General features: G+C 51.9%; 1 protein-coding gene across 5 annotated transcripts in view; it reads right to left on the reverse strand.

Annotated features, from left to right (window-relative positions):
- Positions 1 to 5,291: 5,291 nt before the first annotated feature.
- The window catches only part of SFMBT2 (Scm like with four mbt domains 2), a 227,747-nt gene continuing 210,886 nt past the window's right edge, over positions 5,292 to 22,152 (reverse strand). For all 5 annotated transcript variants that reach the window (XM_049626785.1, XM_049626784.1, XM_049626783.1 and 2 more), the window contains 4 exons: positions 20,853 to 21,019; positions 20,334 to 20,597; positions 18,964 to 19,092; positions 5,292 to 10,249 (listed from right to left, as the gene is read on the reverse strand). In XM_049626785.1, coding sequence (XP_049482742.1) covers positions 10,109 to 10,249; positions 18,964 to 19,092; positions 20,334 to 20,597; positions 20,853 to 21,019 — 701 coding nt within the window. In that variant the 3' untranslated portion in view covers positions 5,292 to 10,108. The remainder of the gene's footprint in view (positions 10,250 to 18,963; positions 19,093 to 20,333; positions 20,598 to 20,852; positions 21,020 to 22,152) is intronic.

The raw sequence follows: 22,152 nt of genomic DNA on the forward strand, positions 1-22,152 counted from the left end.
CACTCGCTAAAATAGTGAGATCCCATCAAACAGAAGCACGGGTCATTACGATTACATACAAATGCAGTCAGAATATAGAAATACCACCTACAATTGGAGCACGCCAAAGTCAGAACTGTGGTCACCTCTGGGATGCGAGGGAGGGAAACAGAACCAGGGAGGAGATAAAAGGGGGTTCGACTCTACCTATAAGATTTTATAAAGTACATAAATCTGAAGCAAATATGGCAAAACAGTCATATTTGTCAAAGCTGAGTGAGTGGCACACAAACATTTGTTATGATGAATCACCTCAATATTTATTGAAGCTTTCTTTTTTAAAATTTTTTTAATGTTTTTATTTTTACTTTTAAGACAGAGAGAGACAGAGCATGAGCGGGGAAGGGGCAGAGAGAGAGGGAGACACAGAATCTGAAGCGGGCTCCAGGCTCCCAGCTGTCAGCACAGAGCCCGATGCGGGGCTCGAACTCATGAACCGTGAGATCATGACCTGAGCCGAGGCCGGACGCTTAACCAATTGAGCCACCCAGGTGCCCCGTACATGTATTGAAGCTTTAGAAAATATTAGAGACATAAAAATATTAACTCCACCCCAGAGAGCATGATTACAAAATAAACTGACGAGCAATTTTTAAGTGACATAAACTTGATTTCAATATTGTGTTATAAATATATATGTGGAAGTGCGGTAACGTGGTAACTAGATGTAGTGAGAGAATAGACTTAACGGCTGCCCTCTACTTTCAATTTTTTCTAAGTTTATTTATTTCAAGAGAGAGAAGAGAGCATGAGCCGGGGTAAGGGGTAGAGAGGGGGCGGGGGGTAGAGAGGGAATCCCAAGCAGGTTCTGCACTGTCAGCACAGAGCCCAACGTAGGGTTCAAACTCATGAACCGTGAGATCATGACCTGGGCCGATATCAAGAGTTGGACGCTTAACCGACTGAGCCACCCATGCATCCCACCTTTCCAAATTTTCTGTAACACACACATATTACTTTAATAACCAGAAAGAACATTTTTAATTTGAACCTCCAACCCATGTCTTAAAGCAATCCAAAAAGGATTCATGTTACGATGAGCGTTCTCAATGGCCCAAGGCTTGTATGTTTCCCAGGCTCCAGATGATGGCTGGATTACACCAGAATATTTCACCACTATTATTTGTATTATATTATACAAATATAATAATAACTGCCTCCTGCCTCCGGCTAGTTACCTGGAAAATAGATAAGTTTATAAGCTGAAGCTTTACTGGTGGACTCCCAGGCTGAGGGGAGGAAGGCACGGACGGGTGAACACATTGTAGTGCACTGTGTTGCTGGCCAGGATTTCACGACAAGGCACGAGTGGTTGTTCAGACGTGTGGGAGGTCTCTGGGCAGATGTCCAGACCACCCTACTGGGGAAAGTCCATCTGGGGGAGGACGGCAGAGGAATTTACCTGCTGGTCACCTCCTGTCTCTCATTGATTAACGTTTGCCCATGGGACACGAACCCCTGGCACTTCCAGGATCAGGTTCCGGATTCCAGTTCTGCCACTGGGGAGAAGCCACCTCCACACAGCCCAGTGCTTCGCCTGGGTGCAGAGACGGAAGGTGTGGAAGTCTGGATGGGTCTGGTACAATGGGCTCTGGGAGCCACAGTGCACGCGGCTGCCTGCGTGGCGGTGTGGGCCGGGCCTCAAGGGGCAGAGGAGCAGACGTGACTGCACGTGATGTTGGGGGGGAAGTACTGGCCGCAGAGTCCGGGGCTGTGCATCAAGGAGGCACAGGTCCGGGAGTCAGTGGGGTGCCGAGCACATCCAGAAAAGTGCATTCACTGACCCAACACCGCCAACCCGTGGTGCCCCTTGTATACTCTCTCCCATGACGACCAACTCTCGCGTGCTCAGAACAAGATGCCCCACTGTCTTTCCAAGACAGAAAGTGCAAGTTCAATGTGCCTGAAAGCTCTATTCTAAAAAAAGCAGGAGCATCCACCTACCCCTGTTTTACAGAGTGGATCCATCATCCGGCCAGCCTTCTGACTTCTTCCTCAATACTGCAAAGAGAATGTTCTGGCATTTCCATCGTGTTTACTATAGGCCAGCCTCTGGGAACCATCTCACGTAAGCATTAGACTGGCTCCAAGCTGTCCTTACGAGAATGCTAAATCCCAAGTCCCAGGTAAATGCCCAACATCCAGTCTCTTAGCCAGTGTTTGGTCTAGCTTCCTTATCTACTTCTGCCTAAGCACCCCCAGCTTCTGCCGGTACATTAGGCACTTCCCGCAATTCCTGCGGTGTGTGGACAGATCCTTCCAGGATCAGCGTTTGTAATTCCCAGCGTGGGCTGTCCTGAGCCCCATCCGGTTATCATGGAAGCAATGACTCGCAGGGAGATTGTGATACCCATCTCGAGAATACAGTAAAATCTTGGATTGTAACCTGTTCTGCGAGTACCCAAGACGAGCAAACACTTCTAATAAATTTTAACTTGTTAAACGAGTGACGTCTTGCAATACGAGCAGTACGTGCTGCCAAACGTCACTCGATCACAACTGAGCCAACGGTTCTTGAAATTCGCTTTGATATACGAGCGCTTTGGATTAGAAGCATGGTTCTGGATCAAATTATGTCCTCAAACCAAGGTTGTACGGTCATTTTGCATTCTGTCCTCAGGCAAGGGGAAGGCCTGCTAGCTAGGAGGGGTCAGGACAACATAGGGTTCAGGATTCTTGGCTTATGTACTCCGTGACCCTATCCCAGCTTTCAGAAGCTCTCTCGTAGACGATCAGAAAAAGTCACCATCTGATTTTGCAGAAGGAAGGCTGTCAAGGTTGCACACTTCATATCCTTGGCAGCAATGCTATCCTTATAATCAGATCCCGGGCCTGATTTTTCGGTAGGTCTTCCCCGTGTCTGTGTCAGATGAGAGTTGTCTCTGAAAGTTGCCTTGGATGCACCCAAGCTGGCTTTCCTAAGCCTTCCTGTCACTTTCCTTTCCAGGGCCACCACGGCCAAGTGCACCCCCCCCCCCCCGTAGTCTTTCCTGATATCATCGCCCCGCCCATAACCTTGCCTTCCACCTGCGGTTCATCCTCGTCAATCACACGCTGGATCTTGAGTGATGTTGAGGCCACTGCTGGGATCTGTTATCCCAGAGGTGTTCCTATTGGCAAAAGGGTTCCTATTGGTTTCAGATGGGTGGCAATCCTATTGTAAATCCCATCTGGAGGGTCTATTTTCTAGAAGACTCTGGCACCAAGTGTCGAATTTGGGGTTCCAAAGATAACAAGAGTCTGAGGCAAAGCTTCTATGCTAGTGTGTGGTTGTGGGATTAAATAACCCAGCAACAGAAAGGAGGGAAAATGGAAATTAAAGCAGGGGAGGAAGGAGAGAAAATACAAGGTGATGTGCTGAGTTGGCCTCTGCTTAAGAAAGCAACGGTGGTAGGGGGCACCTGGGGGGCTCGGTCGGTTAAGGGTCCAGCTTTGGCTCAGGTCAAGATCTCACGGTTCATGAGTTCGAGCCCCGCGTCGGGCTCTGTGCTGACAGCTCGGAGCCTGGAGCCAGCCCGCTTCAGATTCTGTGTCTCCCTCTCTCTGCCCCTCCTCCGCTCACGCTCTGTCTCTCTGTCTCAAAAATAAAGAAACATCTAAAAAAAAAAAAAAAAGAATAACACAAGAAGACTTTTCTGTGAGTCCACTGAATAGGACACTTCCAGACGGCAAATGAGCTAGTCCAGGGTGGGGCTGACGTCACAAAATGTCCTGAAAAAATTAGTCCCTAGTCAGTCACTGTGGCCCATCCACTATTCTGATGTAGTATTTTCAGCTCGCTGATTAAACAAACGTCCGGTCTTCCCACTGGAGCCACCCAAGGTCACGTCCATGCAAGCAGCTTTTTTTTTTTTTTTATTTTTTATGTGGTCTTTGAACCTCTGGTAAGCATGACGCTGTCCCACAGCCTTGAAATGAAATGGTGGCTGTCCAAATGCCGGAAGGATGGGGAGTAGCTTCTAGGAACGGAAGGTTGTGAACAGCCCTGCCAGAGAACGGAAACATTAAAAATAGAATTGGTTTTTGGTGGCAAGATGGAGAGAAATGTAAGGTGGTTTTTTTTTTCCCCTCTCTTTTTTTGCCTTAATTCATTCCATCGAGAAGTCCGGGAACGTGTTCAGCTTCCACTTTATCCTGTTATATATTCAGTCTTTACGTGTCTTTGCCATCAAAGATCTTCAGGCACAAATAGAAATGCAATGATCGTATTTACTCAGCCACATAACCTTTGACTTCTTTGCGTCTAGTGTATTTTGAGAAAGTGAACAAAAGCTTCCCACTTTTGTCTGCCACCTTAGGCTTTGTTTTTGGTAGTGGAGAAAAGCTGAGAGAAAACGCTCCCATGATTCAAAACAAAACACCCATTTTTTTTAATGTTTATTTATTTTTGAGAGAGAGACAGAGCATGGGCAGGAGTGGGGTGGAGAGAGAGGGAGACAGAATCCGAAGCAGGCTCCAGGCTCCCTGCTGTCAGCACAGAGCCCCACGAGGGGCTCGAACTCTCGAGCAGTGAGATCACGACCTGAGCCAAGTTGGACGCTTAACCGACTGAGCCACCCTGGCACCCCAAAATACACCTTTCTATATACAGAACCTGACTGTCAGTAGGGGCAAAATAGTGTATTTGAAGAGAAGCTGGCTGGTTCAGATGGGCTGGGGTTGGAAGAAAGGGAAGTTGTTTAGGGTTCCTTCACCACCTTCCCCTAAATGCCCTTGTCCCCTTCGCCTGAGCTCTGCCCTCAGTAATGCTTACTGGCGTGGGCAGTGGCGGAGGGATAGGTTCATGCTCCACCGGTGACACAGACCGCTCACAGGGCAGGGGCGCAAGGGGACCTCTTTTGTTCCAATGGAGATGCCAGACACTCACTGGTGACACGTTCACGGGACGGCCACACGTGTAAACACGGTCAAGTACCATTCTCCCAGACACGGTCCTCCCCGTCCTCCTCCGAACGCACCAGATCACGGAGGAACTGCAAAAACTGAAAACGGAAAGACTGCACGTGACTGTGTAGGACGTATTGTAGTATTTTAATAAAAAGGATAAGCACAAGCACGTTGAACAGAAAGTTCCAAAGCTAGCAGGTGAGTCTGAAAGCGATCACGTGGGACTTTCAGAGCCACAGTTATTAAAACCCTATAAACGTATGCTTTCGTGCCAAGCTGGAAAAAAGAAAAAAAAAAACCCAGAACAAAATGCAAACCCTAAAACTAACATTCAGTAACCTTAAATACGAAGACACCAACACCACTGTAGAACTTATTTGTACTTTATTAACAATGTGGCTTACAATTTTTTTCAAGTAAAAAGGGTCTTTTTTTTCATTTAGAATAAAAATTAAAATATAACTCTGATATAGATTTTCATTTATTTACATGAAAACATATATACAGAATTCAATCTTACAGCAAACCAAACAACATGCCCTTTGTCCTGCAAATTTCCAAAGTGAAAACACGAATTTTTCCTTGGGACACACCAGAACGGCACACGAGATATGAATCGAATTTCGGTACAAACTTCTCAAACTGGAATGTAAAACAGCAAAAGAACTTTGGACTTTCACGACTAGGAACAGTTTATGCTTCTAGATAGCATGCTACTTCCCATTCTAAACAACAAATGAGATGATTTTGTTCTCTTCCGTCGTTTCAAAAAAAAAAATCGTCTCCAATTCCCCATCGCGAGCAGATTTTTCGGCAAACGTTGGTCCCAGGACTCTCCTTTTCCTCCGGGGAAGCCCTTAGGTCCACCTGCAGCCTGCCCTGGCTTCCGGGCTGGTTTACAAGAGACCTACGTGCTCGCCGGCGCACTGAGAACAGATCAGTAAGATGGAAAGACTACCCGCCCGGGAAACTGCTTGGGTTCTTTTTATCACCTGAACCACAGGTGGCTTTTAAACGAACACCCAAGCAGCGCCACGTGTCCGCAATGACAATGTCCTGGGTAAATTCTGTGGGTCACAAATAGCACGATTCGATTCTATCGCATCCATGTGTGGGGATACCTGTAAACCAATTCTGGGGATAAAAGCCAGGAGAACCAGATTAAATATTCAACCGAGTTGAAGGGGATAAAGCAATTTCCAGAAGACTTTGAAACGGAAAAGAACGGCGGACGATTAAGAGAATCATGACAACATTGGGCTGCAAACAGAACTTTTCCTGGCGATTAGTTATTGCACCAAAAGACACGGGCCGTTATGTACACGTCTTCAACGACTTCTTCCTTAAAAACTACAGACACCTTAATTTATTACGCTTCCCTTCAAATCATTGCACACTCGATCACAGCGTTCTAAAGACAGTAGAGTACGTGGACCCTCGGGTCGCCACCTTCACCAAAAAATGACAATGATGCTCAAACCACAGCAAAGGTTTCAACGCTACTGTTTTTATAGTTCTATGTACAGCAAAGAAACAGAAATGGGCGTTCTACAAAAGAAGTATGCAAACCCCCAGTGCTTGCAAAACAAAAGGAGAACGGCTCTTTAGAAAGGTGTTTGGTGTAAGATAAAAGGCAGATCTCAGAACTTGCCTGATAACAACACTCAAAATTCTGAGAGACAAGTTAGGGCACTCAGACCAAGCTTCAAAGACAGAGCCAAATCAAGTCTCCAGAGATCACAGGAAGGGTCAGAGGGGGCGGCGGCAAAGGCTGGGGTCATCTGAATTTACCGAGGAACCATTCAAAGCAAACACAGGAAACGTTCTTTCAGATACGATCAAATAAGGAAAAGCAACCATAGTAGCCGTGCAGCTCAAACACTGCGTGCGAGTCAAACTTTGATCAGAGGAACTTACTTTTAAAAGTGACGGGTGAGTTCTCTGTACTATGCAACTTCGTGGTGAAGGAAACTGGTTTCCGTTTTTTTGTTGTTGTTGTTTTTTGGTGGTTTTTAATTTTTTTTTTTTTATTTTTTGAAAAGCAAAGAGGTTCGTCCACTGTGCCAGCCTGCTCTTTTCAGGTTTATATTGTCGTGGGGGGTGGATAGCTTCCCAACACAGTCCAAATGCAGTCGGCAAGGCGGGGGATGAGCAAACTCCATTCGTCTTTGGATGGGACCGCGTGGTGCTTCTCGCCACGGAAGACGAGGTGGCATCTCTGCTTCTCAAGTGACACACACTGTGCAGACTGCAAAGTGTCCGTGTGGCCGGGAGGGGAACACGCTTCTCGGCCAGCTCCAGGAGGTAATGCAGGACCCCGGTACACAGAGGGCGGGACTTTGGTCCCAAAGTATTATCAAAGAGACAGAGCATCGACTGTAGCATCTGGGGAGGGAGAAAGGAGGGAGGCGTATCGCCTGTTGGGTGTTTCAACCAAGAAACATTAGGCTTGGGGCTGTGGCGGCACGTGGGGAAGAGGTGTAAAATCAGTATTTCCTGCCGTAAGAGGCACAGTAACGACACGGTATAAAATGTTCCTTGCAAATTGGCCCGAGGTATGAGACGGAAGCTGGTGTGGGTAAATCCTACGGAGAAACGGACGCCTTAGCATTCCGGAGCCAAACCGCTACCGATGTGGGCCACACCCGCCACTGGCAATCCCCAGAGCAGCCAAGTTCAGGAGCACGTGGGTAACGCTCCCGGCAAAAGCATCTTCTTGGTCCTAAAATGTTTCCTGGCTCTCGACGGGCCAGCGGGTGGCCTGGACACGACCTTCGTGAAGGTCCCCCCAGGGCTGCGTCTTCTGCCTCTGGCCCCAGCCCCGACATCCTTACGGCTCACTCGCAAAACCATGGTGGGTGAAGCGACTGATCGCCGCACAGAGACTGAGGACGAGGAGCGTGTTGGGCATCTGGCCCCTCAGGGGGGAGCAGGAGGCCCCCCAGCAGTGGTGGCCGTGACCTGCCCGGGCCACCAGCGGAAGGACCTTCCAGCTCTGGCGGGGGCGGGGGGGGGGGGGGAGGAGGCTCCAGAGACGCCCGGAAGGAGCTGCTTGTTCCCATGTCGCCTTTACTTGAAAGGGCACGAGAAGGTCACATTCGTCCCGAAAGTACAAAGACACGTTGCAGCCACTACATGCCTTCGTGGTTCCAAGCGCAATGGGAACAGCTCGGCGTGAAAAGGCCACGGTGAAGGGTCCTAAGCGAGTCAGCGCGGCGAAAACGCCAAACACCTCGCAACGGACACCCTTTCCAGCGGGCGCCCCAGGTTGAGCCACGGTTAAGGCCGCAAGCATGTGGCTGAGAAAGCAGGGGCGGGGGACCGAGAGGAGGGGGACGCTTCAGCTCAGGAGAGAGAAGCCTGGCTGCAGGCCGAGCGCCGGTCAGCGCGGACGCTTCCGTCCCGACAACACCGCCAGCAGCACCGGGTTGGGACGTGGGGGGCCCTTCCGTCCCAGGGCCCCGGGCAGAGCCACTTGCCAAATGTTTAAAACTTGGTGGCAAAAATCAGCTACGGGGAGACAGTAAAGAGTCACCTGCAAAATATGTTTCCCATCTGCATCGGTAGCCAGGACAGAATGTTCGTAACAAAGGTCGGCGTCAGTCGCCACACTCTGCAAAATCCGACAGAAAATCACGCCTTAAAAACGTAGCCGACACATGACGGCTGAGAAGCCCACCGCATGGTGTCACCCCTGCTGCTGAGACTCTCATCAAGGAGAAAAGATAGAGGGTGGACGGTAAAAAGGAGTAACCGAAGGGCGGGCAGCCTCTGCTTTCGGTGTCGGCCTCCGGACACGTCTAATGGTTTAGTTTTCCTCGCGCACGTTCCGAAAGGCATCTGGACACCTGCTGCAGCGTGTGGGGGTGGGGGGGGAGGGCAGGGGGGAGCAGTCCATTTGGGTTTGAGTGACCATACCGGGTCCGTCACAGGCACACACACAGAGGGGGTGCTGGTCACCAAAACCCAGCCAATTCTCAGAGCCAGAGATCTCTCTTCCAGGGACTGAACCGATTTAACGGAAACTGCCCCAGAAATCAGCAGCCTCCCAGCCAGGGCGGGCTGCAGGGAACACTCCACGTTGTGGAGACCACGCTTCTTTTTCACCTACTGTGTGTGTCTCGTGCTGGCGGATCGGGACTCTCAGCAGGAGCAGGATGGGGACAAGGGGTCCCAGAGTGATCCGGTCATCCAAGATCGCAGTTGGTGGCCAGCCGTGCCAGCAGGAAGAAGAGCGGGGCTGGGCCGGGTCACTGCCGGGCTTCCTGTCGGGAACGCCCGCCTCCTGGGACGTCCCAGGGCCGGGCGCATCGGAGGAGCACTCGAAGCCAGTCTCATCAAGAGATTCAGGACAGGATCCTTCTGAGGGGATGGTTTATTCAAAGCCTCCCGAAGCCTCTTCCCGTTCCTGCCATTAAGCTCTGCCTTCAGTCCACAGCTCAGCATTTCCCAACAGACTAAAGGAGTCACCCCCCAATCTGGTCGCAATTAAATCAGAACATTAGCAGTACGTGAAGTTCTACAAAAGGCTGCAAACGGAACCCTCTACAGGCTCTGGATGTCCGTCGCTCAGGAAGAACCACTTCATCGCCTCCTTTTCCTAAAAGGCACCTCTGCCGGGCGATGACGGTCTAGCCCATCCTTCTGTAACCACATCCTGAAACATCGCCTGCAAGTGCGTCTGAGAAATGAGCCGCCACCAAGATCAAACCGCGGTGACATTCATGCCGCGAAAGCCACGTGTGCGCTGCCGTGGAAGAAGCATCCGTAATGGCTGCAGAAAACCTCCCAGCCAGGCGCCCTCCTCGGGCACATCCAAAAAAGACATCAGCTGCGCCTTGGTTTTCAAAGCAAAGCGGGGCCGTGGTTTAGGAAATGCGTCTGCAGGGAGCTGCCTGGACTCGGGCGGGAGAAACGGGAGACGCGGACGTACCAAGAAGCTCTTCGGTGCCCTCCAGCGCCTGACGCTGTCCAGAAGCCACTGCTGTGGTAGCGGGCGGGCCTGAAATCGCGGCAACGTCAAACAGGCTGGGGGGTGAAGAGGTCCGCCACGCTCCTGGCTTTTCGGCCCTGTCTTGTATACGCACCATCGCACGTCGCCCAGCAAAGTAAAGCTTCAGTCTCGAAACCTTCCCAGGACGCCGCATCCCAAGAGAACGGGTCACCTCGCAAGAGGGCAGCGTCAGTTGGCATATTGGGCGTAGAAGGCCACTTTAACTCTCTCGATCTGGTGGCACAGCTTGATGGCGGGCCCCAGCTTCAACTCCATGCATTCTTGCACCGTGGGAAGAGTCAGCAACAGGAGCGCTTGACCGTCGATGTCCTGTCAGGAAACAAAGCCACGTTAGAGCCGAGACACCGGGCGCCAAGGGAAGGTATCTGCCATGGCGGGCTTGGTCCTGGGGGGCCAAAGGGCGTGAGGGGTGGCTGGTGGGGGTGAAGAGGCGGAAGAGGGAAACCACTGCAGGATCTCGTCCTTCTCAAGGAGATGGCCCCCTGCTGGGAGAGCACCACCCCCCCCCACCCCCGCCCCGGGCCCTCCCGTGTTCTGCCATGACTTGACGTGAGCACTACAAAAGAGCTCTCTCCGAAAAGAAGCAGCTCTCTCTTTCTTACCCAGGTCTGAACTTTCACCATCGGGATGGCCAAGAAGATGCCGTAGAGGTGAGCGGCCCCCCAGAACAGTTTTGCCTTGAGGAAAACTCAGGTACGTAGATGCACACCATGGCACACATCTCCGTCTGCACACCCACATCCCCCAGAGTGAGGCGTACAGGGTCCCCCTCCCAGCTTCGCGTTAGTTAGCTCTCCACAGCCATGCACGGGGTCTACACGAGGAAGATGTTCATTAGAGTCTGTGAAGTCGCATTCACTGTAGGAGGAGGGGACCGAGGCTCACCCCAACACTTTACGATCACCCTGACGGACATCTCTGCCCCTACTGTCACAACTGGGTTTATTTATGGAGACGTCGTTTGACTGGGGTACTGAGTTGAAGTGCAATCCCTTCTTCCTATCCGCCAAGGCAGTCTTCGTGTTCCAGAAGAAGTAAGAGGCTTCTCATGTTCCAGGGGAAGTAAGGCAAGGTAACGACACAGACCCATGGTAGAAGGAGAGCATAAAATGAACTCAGCGCCAAAACTTCTGCCGTCTGGAGAAGCAGTGAACCCAAGGCGCCATAAGCCACAGAGACTTAACAGTCATGCGACTGCACACGCGCTTGTGAGGTCTCGGATATCGTGGATCATGAGCTACACAGAAGCTTATTTTCTTAAAATGACAGTGTCTTCAGCGGTCTTAAAAATCTCAAAAGCAAAGAAACAGAAAGCGTTGACCTTGGGAAGACCAACATGATCAGTTTCAAAAGCCACCTCCGTGTGCCAATAATCCCTGCTGAGTGTGGAGGCCGTAAAAATTAAGCGTTAATTTTACAAGTATCAATGCGAGTGCAGCTTCCGATGTCTCAATTACACGAGCCTCATCTCAACCGAGACTCAAACTGGACCTTACCGAACCCCGAAGTAAACCTATCAGTCTTGAATTTACACTGAAAGTAGGAGATGAAGGAAAGTGTCCGTGAGTTTTTGGTGCTCTATTTATACCACTTTCCCCTTTTTCTATCGTACTCTTGTATGTTACTTTGTCTCTTCGGATGCTACTCTGACCGGAGTGAGAGCAAACTCAAAGTACCGGGAAACAGCGTCTTGCTCAAGGTCATGAACTAAATAAACAGTGGTAGCCGCTGACCTGGGACCGGCATAGCCAACTCCGTTTTCAGAGGCAAAGCCACATATATTCCATCAACACTCGACAGAGAGGGCGTAGGCCTCGGGATACAAAGTCTCGTGAGTATCACGGGCCTCATAAAAACACACTGTGAGGAGGAACCAGGATGATGTTACAAAACCACGTGAGGTGGCGTCACCATTACGTTCAATGAAGAACAGAACAGAAACTTGTTTCAGGAGATGGGAAGTTTTTTTAGGTGGAAATTAACGCCAAAAAAGCTGGCTGATCTACCTAAGATCACATTGTTAGAGACCAAATTGGAACTGGGACCCATGGTTTTCTGATATTAAATTCTGGAGGGAAAACTGTGCTCTAAACACGCCCACTTAGTATAATGGCCATCGTTGGACGTACGGATTCAATTATAATTGAAAGTCAGCCCTAAAATGCTTCTGGAACTCTCTACAGACCAAGTCGGTGAAGGTGGCTGCCATATGCACGCACACATTTGAATGGAGGATGTCACTTATCTATGGACTCAACAAGCAAGTGTTTCCTGAGCACCTACTCAGGGCCAGGCACTCTGATGACCTCTGCGATTACCGCATAAACAAATCAAAGACTCCCTTCCAGGAGAGTAGGAATCTCAAGGAAGGCCATTACGTTGAACAGACCACCACAATACAGAGAGATTAAAGCGTGGACACAACTATACGCACAAACGGACGGGAACGTGACCAGCCTTATAGGAGTCAGGACATGTTTCAGGGATCAGCGATGCCTGAACATACACCAAAGGGGCCAAGGAGACGCATGAAAAGGAGGAGGGACCCACGGAAGACCAGTAGTTCGGGAAAGCATGTATTCAGGGAAGGCGCAGAGACGCGGAAGGTAAAGCTGAGATGGGCCCAGAAAAGAAACTGGGACTTCCTCTAAGGTGTGCGACCAGAAGTCGCCAAAGGGCGTTAGGCAGAGGTCACATTGTAGGATTCGAACACCTGCCCGCTGATTTTGGCCACAACGTATTGGCATGGATTAGCAGGCAGGGAAGTTACAAGGGGCTGAAAGGGAGGCCCCACCTCCTAACACCATCACCTTGGAAGACAGGATTTCAACACATGTGTTTGGTGGCGGCGGTGGGGGGGGGTTGCACGTTCAGGCTAAAGCACAGGTGCTGTGAAGAGAGCCATGTGGCTCCTATCCCGAGCGACGTGCCGTCCGCCGGGTGAGCCGGGACGCACACTTCAGCGTTTCTGGACGTGCCTCCACCAGGCTGTCCTCAGCTCCCCAAAGACTCTGCATTCTTTTGTGGAGACCTCACGTGGGAAGAAATAAGGAAGGTGAGGGTCAACTGCATTGAGCCGCAAATATCCTCAAAATGAAAACTCACAGCTAGCGGGGAGGGCGAGCTGAGGTCTGCAATCCCTAAATAGAAACCTCACGATGGCCCCTCACTTTGCCTGTTCTAAACCTAGCAGGGCTTCTGCCGACAGAGGGCGGACACCGGGAGTGAATGCAGTGCTTACATTAGAGGCCACACTCCAGATTCCTTCCGACACGGCCGAAGCGTTTATCCTGGGGGAGCTACAGTGCCTTTCACCCGCCAGTTCCGTTCTGGAGAGTCGCATCCGCCTCAATAAACTACTCCTCGAACACCATTCACCTGCCTGTTGGGATAACCGTGCTCGATCCTGAGATCCTAGAATCAACTGTGCCACCACCGTCAGGGTGATCGCCACCGGTCAAATTCGAAGGTCACTGGAAGGATGAACAAGGACACAAGGCGTCTGCTACAGCATTCAGCACGCGATCCACACGCGAATATTTCCTGCGCGAACAGGCGTCACAGAATATGCCTGACGTGAAGGTCAGGCCTGGAGATTAGGGCTGACCCTGCCCAATTATTTTACAGAGCTGGACAGAGGACGTGGTCTCTTTCCTGGGACATCTCGTGGGAAAATCTGCCGGTGGTATCATTTACCAGCCACCAGGCACGCCCACGCCTGCTCTCTCGGGCCTCCATGAGACCCCCGCACCCACCAGCTGCTACAGGGCCGCAGCCTGAACCGTGTCGCTCCCTGTCCTGCCCTTGTGGGTGCTCTTCTTTGGCTGAACAAACCTCAGGAGCACCCTGTATACAACCCCTGTCTCCTTCCGGAGACGTCGGATCGCCTGGTGCTGTGCAATCCCTCCCCCAGCCTCCCTGCTCTGACCACACCAGTCCCTGCTCTTACTGCTGCTGACGACTGTTGATGAGCCCATCGGCCCCGGGAGACCGGAAGCCTCCGGAATCGGGGGCCGTATTGCCTGTTCTCCTGCCCCGGCCGGCAGGCCTCCGGGGCCCGTGCAGCAAGGGGAAGTTGCACAGAGCTGCTCCGGCAGAAAAAAACCAAACGAGAATGATGGGCAAGTTCATAATGATGGGCTCTGGACCTTTATCAGATCCTGGCCCCTTCCACCCTCACCCCAGCACACATTCACTCGTCCCGCAGATGGGCAGAGCCAATGGGAGAGTGCTTTCCAGGCCCTCGTTCCTTCTGCCCCGTGTCGTGCCTGAGGAGAAGGAGGAGTTGGTTTGGAGCGCCTGGGGGGCTCAGCTGGTTCAGCATCCGGCTCCTGATTTCAGCTGAGGTCATCATCCCACGGTTTGTGAGATCGAGCCCCGAGCGGGGCTCTGTGCTGACAGCGTGGAGCCTGCCTGGGATTCTGTCTCACTCTCTCTCTCCCTCTGCTCCTCCCCTGCTCGCACTTTCACTCTCCCTCAAATTAAATGAATTAAATTTAAAAAAAGTAATAAATAAAGAGATCTGAGCTTTGAGGCCGCGGTTGAGGGGTGGAGAGTTCACGCTCTGAGTGTGAGCTTCGTAAGCGTGGGCAGCTGGACTGGACGGACCTCCTACGGGCCGGTGCGCTTGACTCGTGTTCTCTGGTGCCCCGCGCACAGCCCCGGCGCACTGGGCACCGCGGAGCGAGGAGAAACACCCGGCCGAATGCGTCTGCGCACACGTGAGTGTGCAGGAGGACCAAGGTCTCGGGAGGGCTGGGGCGAGGCGGTCTGACTGATCGCAGAGACCTTGCGCCCTGCGGGTCACCTGGAAGCCGGCTGGCATCTCCGGCAGGGCGGGCGTTCTGTGCAGCCTGTTTGCTCCGAGCCGCCTCGGGGCCTCTGGCTGTCGTCCTCGGTTCTCGTTTTCCATCCTCCCTGACGCTGTGCGACCCATCTCCTGCCCTGCATGTTCTCATCTTCAGACGGATGCGTGACCAAGCGTTAAAAGGCGCCCTGGCTTTCTGAACACCAAAGCGTCCGGCTGCAAGGGGCTGGATTTAGCCACCCGACCATCAGCCGGTCGCGGGGGGGGAAGAGGCCGCAGTGGCGGCTCAGGGGCGTCGAAGCTGCGGGTGCCCCCCGACGCTCTCCCGTGCGCAGACGGCCCAGCGGGGGGACGGAAGCCAGCCCGGGCCCGAGGCTCACCGACCCGGCGCAAGGAAGCCCACCCCGCATCCCAAGGGCGGCTTCCTGTGTTTTCGTTTGAAAGAAGTGAGCTCTTCCTCGCTGATCGTGTAGTTACAGACCCCGCCGCGGATTTCATTTTTATAGCTCCGCTCTTGCATACTTCCGAGCTGCAGGCAAATCACTCGTATGTGAAACACGGAAAAGGACCCTAAACAGACTACTGATTTTTGAGAAAGGAGCCCTGGTAAAACACTCAACGGGAAAGAGAAGGCCCAGCACACACAAAATTAAATTTATTAGGGTACGGAGCAGGTCCTCAGCAGGGACATTCATTCAGGTCTACGGACCCAGAGAGTAGACAGCACAGTCCATAAGCTGTCAACGACCCCGAGTTTCTTTCATCGAAGTGAATCACTCGTTGGGGAAGTCTGCTTATTATAGGTGTCTCTGCTTCATAAGAGGTGTATAAAGAGGCAATATTTTATTTAAGAGTTTTGTGGGTTTTTTTTTTCTCTCAGTTATAGACGTGTGGAGTTTTACTGTGTAATGTACATGTTCGCGGCACGAAATTACAGAGCGTAGATGTTTTAAGCTGTTGCCGTAACATTTCAGAATTAAAGGTGGGCCTTCCCACCTTTAAAATGGGAAGTTTATACTCTGTGTCAGCAGGTTGTGACGGCTTCTGAATGTAGCGATCACCATTCCACCCTGTGATTTTTCTCCCCCGCTGCTGAACAGAGCCGCCTGCTGCCTCCTTGGGGCCGTCTAAAAGCTCGTGGCTGGCCACGAGGCCTTGGCTGGCCTGACCCACTGGAGGCCTCACCGAATCATGACCATGGCACTTGGGCTCAAAGATGATAGAACAAATACACAAAAATTCGTAATTACGGGCCTGATCGAACGGAAAAGGACTCGAATCCCACACACTTCAGATAGCACAGAGGGCAACAGCATATTATGGTGATGGGGGTGGGGGTGGAAGGCCTAATGAGAAATTTGAAATAAGAACAAGGCTATTATCAAAAGCTTACCTATTTTTCTGCCTATAAGAGTTAAATAAGTAAGTACGTACGACCAAGCTTTTAACCAACATAAGAAGAGAAATGGGAGACAGGGCCCTGCCCACTGCCTGGTTCTAGAAGTGCTAACGTACCAGGCATGCTTCATTTCTCAGACATGTTAGCTTGGGAAGACTGGAAACTTCCTGAGATAACCGTAATAAGCTGGGCTCAGAAGGACAATTAAGGATAACTCAGCTTCTGTACTATTTGAGCCTTTTCCCCAAGTCAGCTTTGTTTTCACTTTCTTGCTTAGTATTAGAAAGCTGTAGGGACGCCCGGGTGGCTCAGTCGGGTAAGCGTCTGACTCTTGGTTTCAGCTCAGGTCATGATCCGACGGTTCACGAGATCGAGCCCTGTATCAGGCTCTTCACGGACAATGTGGAACCTGCTTGGGATTCTCTCTCTCTCTCTCTCTCTCTCTCTCTCTCTCTGCCCCTCCTCTGCTTGTTCCCTGTCTTGAAACAAAAACTTAAAAAAAAAAAAGAAACCTGTAAAAACAATCCCACTCGAGCCTGGTGGCCTCTCACAGTGCTGCTCAGCCATAACTGAGCAGGGGAGCTCTGTGCTCTGTTCTGCCCAGAGCCCAGGGGAAAAGCGTTTCTCAGTCAAAACTGGGCATTTGGGTCTACAGATGAAATAAAGCAAAAAAACCAAAACAAAACAAAACAAAAAAAAACACAACTGCAGATAATCTAGAATACCACCTTCTACACCTACCTTTTGAATATCTTAAAACCCATAAACAGATGCCCTGTCAATGTACATGGGATGAACACACGAGCAAAGAGATCCACACGTTAAACTTTGGGTCATCAGCACACGGCACGCACTCGAATGCAATGCCTTGTTCGCGGTGTCACTACGGGCCAACAGCAGCCTGGGAAAACGCTGCATTAGGCAATGCTCTTAGCCGGGGTTCAACCCACTGCTTTATTCTTGTTTTCAGGACTGAGATGCTCCAAATCGTGCCAGCCCTCGTGGTGGCTGTAACTGTCCCCCCCCCCCCCGTTTGTGTGTTTTGAACGAAGGGACACACTCATGGCCCAGTTCTCTACATGCGATGCAGCTTTTTCCTCTTTTCTGCTTTTCTGGTCCCTCAGAGAGGAAGTGCTGATAATGTCACACAGCAAGGTGACCCTCCCCTGTGGCCGCCGCTCACTCCTTCACATGCACTTGCTGGCTGTCTACAAGGAGACTCTGGTGGTCGACCGGTCGGCAACCTTTGAATGTTTGAAGTGCTACCCTCTCCCAGGAGGAGCTGGGAACCACATTAATTTGCTTTTTACACAGCGGGCCGGGAAGAAAATCTGGGGGATACACTGGGTGCATGCAGAATCAGAGGCCTTTCTTTTCTCTTCCTGATTTAATGCCTGAGTTACTTTCTTTCCAGAGTATCGGTCTGCATAATCTAAAAAAGCACTGGATAGACACATCTTTAATTGATTAGATGGCAAACAGTTATTTTTTTTTTTTTTTAATGCCAGGTCCTGAAAGACGGATATTTATACATGGCGAGACAACGTGAGACATGGAGGGAACACGGCGGCACAAGTCGCGGGCTCCGCCTGGCGCTTCTGTGGGAGGCCAGGGGGCAGCCTGGTGGCACAGGTCCAGAGGGGCAACCTGTTTCCATACCCATTTAAGGGGCAATGGAACCCAATCCCTCCTTTCCCGCGGCTCATAGCATGTCTTATGTTTCGGCTAATTACGATCATCTCACCTGCAGAGTCAAAACGCCATTAAAGGATAGATGTTATCTGGGGCGCCTGGGTGGCTCAGTTGGTTTAGCATCCAATTTCGGCTCAGGTCATGATCTCGCGGGTCATGAGTTCGAGCCCTGTGTGAAGCTCTGTGCTGACAGCTCAGAGTCTGGAGCCTGCTTCAGATTCTGTGTCTCCTTCTCTCTCTGTCCCCACCTCCCCACCCCACCCCCCCGCCCTGCTCATGCTCTCTCTCTCTGTCTCAAAAATAAACATTAAAAAAATTAAAACTAAAAAAAAGGATTGATGCTATCTATCGTCTTGCAATCATGCATCATCCTTTGGCACAGCACCTAACATACCCTGGGTTGTTGACATTTTTACAAATGCAAGAGTGAAAAAAATATGAAAACATCACGCGAAACACAGCAGGACAAGGGCTCCCACCTCTGGGAAGATGAGCACACATCCTTTCCCTGTTTCTCCTACTAAATGTAACAAAAGCCCTGAATGTTATGAATCAAACGTATGGCAGAGAGAAGGTGGCAGACCGGCAGGGACCTGGAGACCTGAGTTGGGGCACAGTGGGGCGTGCCCTCGTTGTGCGTCTGCCTTCTGCAGCCAAGACCGATTGCTAAAGAAGCTTGCAACCCATGAAATGCCAATGTGCATGAGGAAAAGGGGCCCCACGGAAGCCTGCTCTTTTCAGCCAAAGGACTGAGGAAAAGGGAGCCTCGGCAGACAGAAACCTTTTAGACAAGAATGGCCTTCCTGGAGGACAGAGAACCCCCGCCTCCAAGAGCAGCAAAGGCCGGGCGAGTGGCCCTGATGTCCAGTCTGCCCAGATGACCCCGGGCCCCCAGCGCCCCCACAGGGATTATCAGGGAAAACCAAGTGGGGACTTCCTCGACAGCAAGGAGCCCCCCCGCAGAGGTGTCAGGGGGGGATCACGTGTGCACCTGGGTTGCCACCCACCTCTTCCCCCACAGTAACAGGGAGGCACCCTCTCCCCTGCCAGAGCCGGGTCCCAGAAAGCCAGCTCAATCAGAAGTGCAAACAAAACGTCACAAACGCAGCAGGAGGGCAAGCGCACCTGTTCCTGAAAGATCTTGGCCAGGGGGGCGCAGTCCGTCAGCTTGATGAACCTCACCACGTCGGTCACCGTCCACTCCAGAGGGTTGCTCTCCAGAACCAGCCTCTCCTCCTCCTCTTGCTTTGTTTCCTGACGGAAGAAGGGGTAAGGAGGTCATTTCATCCCTGCACGGACGCTCAGGAAACCCCGTGGGCCCGAGCCGGACTTTCCTCCTCCCTCTGGCCTCTCCCTGGGCACCCGGACAGCCCACAGAAACTGCCGGTCTCTAGGGACTTTCTTAGCAATTCATCTGGGTTGTGACTTTGTCTCCAGTGACTTGTGTGCCTTTAGAGGTTAAACAAACAAACAAAGGCACAGTGGGAGCAGTTGCTGAAAACCAAGTTCATCGGGACATCTTGGGCCTGCTTAGCCAGGATGCGTCTCCGACTGAGGAGAGATGGTGTGGGGCGTATGAGAACGCACAGGAGACAGCCAGGTTTTCCCCATTTCTTTTGGGGACAATGGTGCGGATGGCCCTCCAGCTGAGCGGGTATGGGGAAGACCAGATACGCTGCTTTCACATGTTACAGCATCACAGAGGCCCCTCCGTGAAGGGAAAGCCTGCTGTTCAGGGGACCTTGAGGACTTATTCTGTCTGTCCTCCTGACGAGAATCCTTAGAGGCCGTGAAACCTTCCAGAGAAAAAGGTGCCATGACTTCCCTCTGAACTGCACTCCAGACGTCACCAGGCCTTGTGCCCGGATGTGGGAACCACGCTGGAGCTGCTGCCACTGCTTTTACTATTTTAGTTAAAAAATTTCTTTAATGTTTATTTGTTTATTTATTTATTTATTTTTTATTTTTTTTATTTTTTTATTTTTTTTTTTCAACGTTTTTTATTTATTTTTGGGACAGAGAGAGACAGAGCATGAACTGGGGAGGGGCAGAGAGAGAGGGAGACACAGAATCGGAAACAGGCTCCAGGCTCCGAGCCATCAGCCCAGAGCCTGACGCAGGGCTCGAACTCACGGGCCGCGAGATCGTGACCTGGCTGAAGTCGGACGCTCAACCGACTGCGCCACCCAGGCGCCCCATTTATTTGTTTATTTAGAGAGACACGTGAGCAGGGAAGGGCTAGAGAGAGAGGAGGAGAGAGAATCCCAAGCAGGCTCTGCATGTCCCGCGAGGGGCCCGATGCGGGGCTTGAACTCAGGACTCGTGAGCCGTGAGATCACGACCTGAGCCGAAGTCGGACACTTAACCGACTGAATCACCCAGGCGCCCCAATTTTGGTATTTTCACAGGGACGCCCGAATCAAGGTCTTGACCTTCAACATGTTGTGGCAGCCCCCCACCCCCCAACAAGCCGGCCGGGGGCCCGTGGGCCTCACCTCTGCGGGGTCCTGGCCGCCGGCCGCGCCCTGCTCCCCGCCCTCGGCACAGGAGGCAGCCTGCGCCCTCCGGCCCCTTCGCGGCCTCTCCACGGGCGGCCGGCGCTCGGGCTCCGAGCTGCTCCTCAGGGTGACGGCCCTCCGGGGCCGCGTGGAGGGGACGTCGGCGGAAGACGTGTCTGTCTGGTCGTCGCGGAGCTCGGAGCCGGTTTCCTCGCTCCCCGTGTCCTCGTCCATGGCGTCCGCGTCCTCCTCCTCGCTCTCCTGGGGCCAAGGGCAGGCGCTGAAGGGAGGCTTCTCCCCCCACCCCCCGGCTGACCCACCCCGCCGTGCCCGCCTCGGTCCCCGTCGCAGCCCCCTCCCAGGCCGCGTGGCTGAGTGGCTGCACCTGCTTTCCGCGAGGAAGAGGCAGGGCTCCCGGTAAACTCGGAGCCGTGGCCTTGGCCGTGAGCAGCCGCAGGGGCCGGCCGGGGCCGTGAGCTCCAGCAAACGCAGGGAGGTGCTTTGAGCAGGACGTACCTCCCCCGAGCCGGCGGCAAAGTCCACAGCAGAAGACCTGCGCTTCTTCTGCACAAAGATGGATTTTCGCCGTTTCCTGCGTCTGGCTGGCTTTGGGGGTCCGCTCTCGACGCTGGCTTCCCCAATGGGGGGTTTCACGATCTTCTTCCTCTTCCCGTAATAATAGGCTGCAAGGGGTCAGAGGATCAAAAACATTTTTTAAAGGTCCCGCACGCGTACGAATGTGGACAGAGAGAGACAGTAGAGCGACAAGAGGAAGATGGGGAGGAGAGAAAGAAGAGAAGAGAAGGATCGTTCTTTCAGTGGGAACAATAAAATCCGACATCTCACGTACACCTCAGGTTTCCCTGTTTCCTCCACAGGAGGAACGTTCCTCCAATGCCCTCATATCCTGAGGGTGTTACTGACAGTCTTGAAAATTCAAACGTTAGAGCCCTAACCCCCCATGTGACTGTATTTGGAGAGGAGACCTTTAAGGAGGAGATTAAGGTAAATGAGGTCAGAAGAACGGGGCCTCAATCCACAGGACCAGTGTGCTTACAAGAAGAGGAACAGACACTCGGAATGTGCACACGGAGGGAAGGCCACGTGGGGACAGAGAAGACAGCCACTGGCAAGCCCAAAGAGAGAGGCCGCAGCAGAGACTGACCCCGGTCTTGGTGTGTGTCTGCATTAACACTTAGAGCACCCATTAGAAAATTATCTACCAACTTTCAATAATGATTGATAAATTTTATAAATTAAATGTGTGATCAACTCATTAAGATTAGTTAAGGATCCAGTTTTCAATTACAATCCCAATCAAGACTCACCGCTGAAAATCTCACATGTCCCACAAGATAGCCCCCCATTATTCCATAAAGAACCAAACGCAGACAGGCACCTGCGGGGGGGGCTCAATCGGTTAAGCGTCCGACTCTTGATTTCGGCTCAGGTCACGATCTCATGGATCATGGGGTCGAGCCCTATGACGGGTTCTGTGCTGACAGGGTGGAGCCTGCTTGGGATTCTCTCTCCTCTCTCTCTCTCTCTCTGCCCCTCCCCCTTTGCTCAAAATTAATACATAAGCATTTAAAAAAAAAACAAATGCAGAAAAGGAACTTTTATCTATGGTTGGAAGGAGCTAAGAAGAACACCAAAACACACAGCTCCTGGGTTACGGTGAAGCACGTGATCTTTGACGGAGCTGTGGTTTCCATACGTTTCCACGCTGCTGTATTCCTACGGAAAAGTCTGGCCCCGGACCTCAGTTTCCTCACATGCAACACGAGGCCAGTGGGACCAAGCAGCGAGATCGCTG

This window comes from Panthera uncia, chromosome B4 (assembly GCF_023721935.1).
Source record: "Panthera uncia isolate 11264 chromosome B4, Puncia_PCG_1.0, whole genome shotgun sequence".
NCBI classification, from domain to species: Eukaryota; Metazoa; Chordata; class Mammalia; order Carnivora; family Felidae; genus Panthera; species Panthera uncia.